Genomic DNA, 5,869 nt, shown 5'->3' with positions numbered 1-5,869 from the left:
TCATGCTCCGTTCTCTTGTAATCACGGGAAGGAAAAAAAAAATGAGAGTCGAGTGTACCCCAACCCCGGCCTTGTCCACAAAATATAGATGCATCACTCGTACTAGTATGAGTGTAGGCTTTTAAGGAATATATCTTTTGTAATCACTTTATCTGGAAAGCCGCCCAAATAATTAGTGAGTGGGAGGAAGCTCCTTATCCCTTCATATTTCGTCTTTTTCCTTAGAAAAGAAGAAGAAGGGACTAACTTCATTGATTTAATTTGAAGACTATTTCGCGTAAATCCTTATTGACCCTGCCATCTCTCTTTATTGATGATACCTAAATAAAGCAAACATTAATTAGCTAGGTCAGGCACTGAAGAATCAATGCTAGCTAATTAAGCCTAGCCAGCTAGGGTGTTCATGCATATATACCCGTCTTTATCCTATTATTAGTTAATTTCTGGGACTTACGCTTTGTATATCTTGTACCCAAAGGAAAATGAATGAATGAATGAATAAATAAATCCAGCTGTATATTACATCACCCATATCAATAAAACGGCTATATAAACGGAGCACTCAAAGTCACATACTACACCATTCTCTCTCTCTCTCTTCCCCAAATAATCATTTGGGAATTATATGATGAAGGCTAGCTGTGTTTATGGGGCTTTTCTTTTCCTTCTACTTGCAATAACTGATGCCGTGGAGAGTACAAGGGCTTATAATATCGAAGAAGATTTATCTCGACCAACTGCAGACAGTATTGAGGGGACAAGGTGGGCGGTTCTCGTTGCAGGATCAAATGGTTACAATAACTACCGGCACCAGGTGTGATAGTTTTATACAATTAATATAAGAAAATGCAATAAGCATATGTGTACATGAGAAACCGGTGTGGTCTTATGATTCACGTGTGTTTCAGGCGGATGTTTGTCATGCATATCAAATATTGAAGCAAGGTGGCTTGAAAGATGAGAATATCATTGTTTTCATGTACGATGATATAGCATATAACGAAGATAATCCAACTCCTGGTTTCGTCGTCAACAAACCATATGGTCCGAACGTATACCATGGAGTACCCAAGGTACTCAGTGTACTTCTCATCGGTATCAGTATATAGACTAGCTAGCTCCAATATAGCTAGTTGATTCTATGTTACTGACTGACCATAATTTGTTATTAGATTATAATAATTATTTATATCCCGAGCGTGAAATTTTAATTAATTTCTCGTAATAAAAGTTTTAAACTACTTTCATATATACGTACAGGACTACACAGGAAACGACACCAATGTAAATAACTTGTATGCCGTCCTCCTGGGCAACAAGAGTGCACTCACTGGGGGTTCTGGCAAGGTGTTGAGTAGCGGCCCTAACGACCACGTTTTCTTTTACTATACTGACCATGGTGGTCCGGGCATTCTTGGTATATACATATAAATGCACGTCTACATATATGCTTTTTGCAATTTATATCATATAATAGTTAATTAACAGTTAGAACATATATATGTGTGTGTGTGTGTGTGTACGTGCAGCAATGCCGGTTGGGGATCTCGTGTACGCGAAAGACCTGATAGAGGTGCTGAAGAAGAAGCACGAGATGAAAGGGTACAAAAGGATGGCGATCTATATAGAAGCATGCGAGTCCGGGAGCATGGTCAGTGGGTTGCTCCCTGGTAATGTGAATGTGTACTCCACCACCGCATCAAAGCCTGATGAGAATAGCTGGGGCTGTTATTGCCCTGGGGACGATGACGATGACCGGTCTCAATCTGCAGGCAAAACCAATAATTCCACAGCAACCCCAGGCTCCCCTGACTTTTACGGCACTTGCTTGGGTGACTTGTACAGTGTCGCTTGGCTCGAGGACAGGTGCTATATCTATATATACTGATTTACATATACATATATATTAATGGAACAATGACAGAAGAAATCGCAAAGATATGCCATCTGCACAAATAATTACACCGATATATATTCCATATAGTACGTATATACATATTCCATATGTATTCCATACATAAAGAAACACATTTTGACGAATTTATATATATACATACATATATATATATATATAAAGAAACACATAATAGTAAAAGTACATCCCCATATGTTTACCAAAAAAAAGAAGGAAAAGGAAGAGATTTGCATCACGCAAGAGGAGCCAAAGAGAGAACAAGCATGATTTTATATATTAATGATACTTCTTATAAGTTATTAATTAAAGAAAAGAGAGAGGGCTTCAGCCATTAGCTAGTCCAAAATGGAAAAAAGAGAGATATTTGCATGACCTTGTATTAATTTTAACAATTTTCTTCTTATCTATATGGGCAGTGACGTGCACGACCCACGCAAGGAGACTATGAGGCAACAGTATAAGAGGGTACTATACATTTATATCCTTCTATGTATTCTCATCAATAATTGATGACCAGAATTAAGTGATTCGTATATATGTATGGGGCACCGCAGGTTAAGAAGAGGACAAATGCATCGCATGTCATGCAATACGGCGATATGAGTCTCAACAATGTATTTCGGTCACTTTTCATGGGTCCAAACTATCCAGATAATAATCTCAGTGCGTCCACTCGCCCAAAACCCTTCTCTTCTTCATCAGGAGGAATGGTCATCAGCCAAAGAGACGCCAAGCTCGCTTACCTCAGGAACAAGGTTTATAATTAATTCAACCACGCACTATAATATAATATAATATATATATATATATGCGTACGTATAATATTACTTAATTATTATAATATAAAATATTAACCATGCACAAGCTGATGAAGAAATCGTAAAATCATATGATCAAGCTGATTGAACGGCTGGCCGGTTTATATAAACGTTATTACATAATAACTTTCCAGGTCCAGATAGCGCCGGACGGCTCTCTCGAGCAGTTGGAAGCACAAATGAGGTTGCGGGATGAATTGCTCCACAGGGAGCAAGTGGATCGCAAGATAGGCAAGATTGCAAAGCTATTGCTCGGTGAAAAGGATGGGTTAGTAGCTGTGCCAAACACCGTCCTACCGGAAGGGCAGCCTCTCGTCAATGATTGGGAGTGCTTCAAGACAATGGTACGTACGTAATAATTATATATTAAGAGAATTATTGATTTCGTATGTTATATTCTGAATAATTATGAGTCATTCACTCTAGCCAGCTAGTCAATATATGATTGGTTAATTTATCAAATATATATATATATATATGGATGATTAATTATATATGTATGTATAGCTAATTAATTCCGCCTCTGTATCGATCATTCGCATGCATGGCTGCAGTTGAGGACCTACGAAGAACATTGCGGAGCGTTGACTCATTACGGGAGGAAGTACACTCGAGTGATGGCCAACATGTGCAATGCTGGTGTAAACAAAGAACAATTAATATGGGCCTCGACTGAAGCTTGTTCCTAGCTAGCTATCTTGCTAGCTCTAATTAAATGAAGACATGAATGGATCTTCAATAAATAAATAAAAGAAGAAGAAGAAGAAGAAGTTTTAATTCAATTATGGTGTCGTTGAAATTATGGCCGGCAACATATACAAATGTATGGCTGAATTTTATACCCATAGTTTATCAATCATATCAAATACACTTATTCTCCACTTATATATATATATATATATGTCGATCATTGAGTAAATTAGAAACCACTAGCTAGGCCAATCACTCCTCTGTTTCTGAAAGCGACCTGATGCATGGACTAGCTGCCAAGGCCGTCAAAGTTGAGTTCCTAATAGAAACGGTGGAGTTAGGGTCCACAAAATTGAAATGTAAACTTGCATTGTAGAACCGTATTAATTTACAAGTCCTCGACCAAAACAAGACAAAGAAAAACAAAACAAAGAAAACAAGCAATCCTCAGCCCTCTTGGAATCAACTAGAAATGGAAAGAATTCCTTAACGCTTTCAGGAGTAACCGTATTTATCCCGATAGTCCAAGTCACTCCTTCACTTAACTACAACCAAGAGAAATCATCATCTACCGAAACAAAACATTTTATTTCATTAAAAACATCTCATGCCATGATATATATCCGATATCAATAAACCTAGAGTTTAAGCAAAGCATGGTTCAATATGCTTCATAGAACTTTGCTTATCATCCTCCATCCACTACGGCTAAGGTTCATAACATTTTAAAGGCAAAAAAACCAAAAACCAAAACCTTATTTTTCTCGATGGCAACTCATGTAACAAGTTTTTGATCAATAGCTCCCAGTCCCGTTGACCCAAGGCATTTGCCGAGTCGAATCATATTCTGGCTCAGGATTCACAGTGAGGAGGCCCCTTTTTACGTTTTGGAGCCATCTATCAAATTAGTGTCAAGAACAGCCTCTCAATCCACAATTCACTTGGCAGAACAGCAATTCCAACCAAAATCCACAAATCAACCAACACTTAATCAGCTAATCAGGATCGAACCCACAAGATTGATTGCTGGGAAAGTACGTACCTTATGAGAATGTAAAAGATTACAATCTCGATTACCTTATTTACCCAAGAATCAGCGGCAAAAATCAAACGAAATTAAGCAACCCAACCTCAGTTTGATTAACTGGGAGTGAAGAATTTGATTAGTGGCACCCGAGAAGAAGCGGCCTGTGTCGATGTTGCTGCACGGGTCGAAGAAGCTCTAACCCACCGAAGAGCGGGCAATCCTCTCGGAGTTCACGTTTGCCCTCGGAATCCTAGCCTGAGTGAGGAGTTTCTCTCTCGTGGTGGTCCGTGAAGATCTCGAGAGGAAAAACAAAAAAAACGAAGAGGAAGAAGAAAGACGAACCAAAAGAGTGCTTGTAATCTTTTTGGGTGAAGATTTAGGGGAAACTCACGGCTGACTTCTTTTAGGGTTTTCCTTTTTAATTTTTTTCGTTAAATTGCACGAATCAGAAGAGTGCTGCAACATCATGCTCCGACATCAATTTCCCAAAGAGAATCATGAATCAGACGGTGCCGCAGCATCATCTCCAAACCTGTAGCATCATCCTATTTACATATTCCTTGGTCTCTGACGATGCTGCAGCGTCCGTCACCATGCTGTAGCACTTAATGATCTGCACGAAATTCAGAACATGAAATTACATATTTAAAAGCGAATTAAAATAACGAATTAAAACTAAAACTAAGGCTAAATAACTTGGGTTGCCTCTCAAGAAGCGCTTGATTTAACGTCTTCAGCTTGACGACCTGTATCACACTCTCAAGTGTCCCTCAATGAAATTGAGAATTCATGGCGATTGATCTCACCACCCCAACAGTGATTCAATCTTTGGCCTTTTACTTTGAATGATCTTCCCGATGAATCCTGTAAGACGTAAATTTAATTAGCCTTAATAAGTCACAAAATTGAACGATAATTCAAATAGCTATTCGGACAAATAGAATACTATCAAATTAACTTAATTTCATTAGTATAGGAACTTGGAAATTCAAACCGAAACAAAGGCGAAACCGAAAGATACGAGAGAGAGCCGAGTCCTGTGTTAGACACAAACCCTTTGAAACAGAATTGTCCCCTCCTGGGTGCTTGAGGTTACGTGGACAATCGTTTCCCAGGATAAAACGGCAACAAGCGAAGCAGCAGCACAAACAGCAACGCTTCAGCGAACTCGAAGAGAAGCGTGAACACTTTTGAGGTCGAATTTTCTTCTTGTTTTTCAATCGGCTATAGGAAGCAATGGAAGGCAGGAGACTTTTTCTCTTGTCCTCTTTCCTTTTTGCCGTGTGCCCCCTTTTATAGACTATGGGTTCCATCCGTTATATGACTCTTCCTATTCTCCATTTATGGGGAATAATTCACATATATTCAATATACATGTTAATGACATTTGATTATTCATGAATGCAATCCATTCATTTC

The 5,869-nt window shown here is 38.7% G+C and overlaps 1 protein-coding gene across 1 annotated transcript; it reads left to right on the top strand.

Annotated features, from left to right (window-relative positions):
- Positions 1-566: 566 nt before the first annotated feature.
- LOC116192953 (vacuolar-processing enzyme alpha-isozyme-like) lies at positions 567-3,616 on the top strand. Its single transcript, XM_031521667.1, has 8 exons — positions 567-814; positions 909-1,073; positions 1,261-1,417; positions 1,530-1,866; positions 2,332-2,380; positions 2,470-2,670; positions 2,868-3,077; positions 3,288-3,616. The coding sequence occupies exons 1-8, from the start codon at positions 626-628 to the stop codon at positions 3,420-3,422; spliced, it is 1,443 nt and encodes a 480-aa protein (XP_031377527.1). The 5' UTR covers positions 567-625; the 3' UTR covers positions 3,423-3,616.
- The last annotated feature ends 2,253 nt before the right edge of the window (positions 3,617-5,869 follow it).

This window comes from Punica granatum, chromosome 1 (genome assembly GCF_007655135.1).
Source record: "Punica granatum isolate Tunisia-2019 chromosome 1, ASM765513v2, whole genome shotgun sequence".
NCBI lineage: Eukaryota > Viridiplantae > Streptophyta > Magnoliopsida > Myrtales > Lythraceae > Punica > Punica granatum.
Note: the sequence above shows the minus strand (reverse complement) of the source record. Positions and strands in the feature narration are given on the sequence as shown.

What these genes read in the sequence shown, in the direction of transcription:
- LOC116192953 (XM_031521667.1), top strand. Translation starts at nt 626, where the DNA reads ATGATGAAGGCTAGCTGTGTTTATGGGGCTTTTCTTTTCCTTCTACTT. An exon ending in GTCGCTTGGCTCGAGGACAG is followed by an intron (nt 1,867 to 2,331) that starts GTGCTATATCTA and finishes CTATATGGGCAG; the next exon opens with TGACGTGCACGACCCACGCA. An exon ending in TGAGGCAACAGTATAAGAGG is followed by an intron (nt 2,381 to 2,469) that starts GTACTATACATT and finishes GGGGCACCGCAG; the next exon opens with GTTAAGAAGAGGACAAATGC.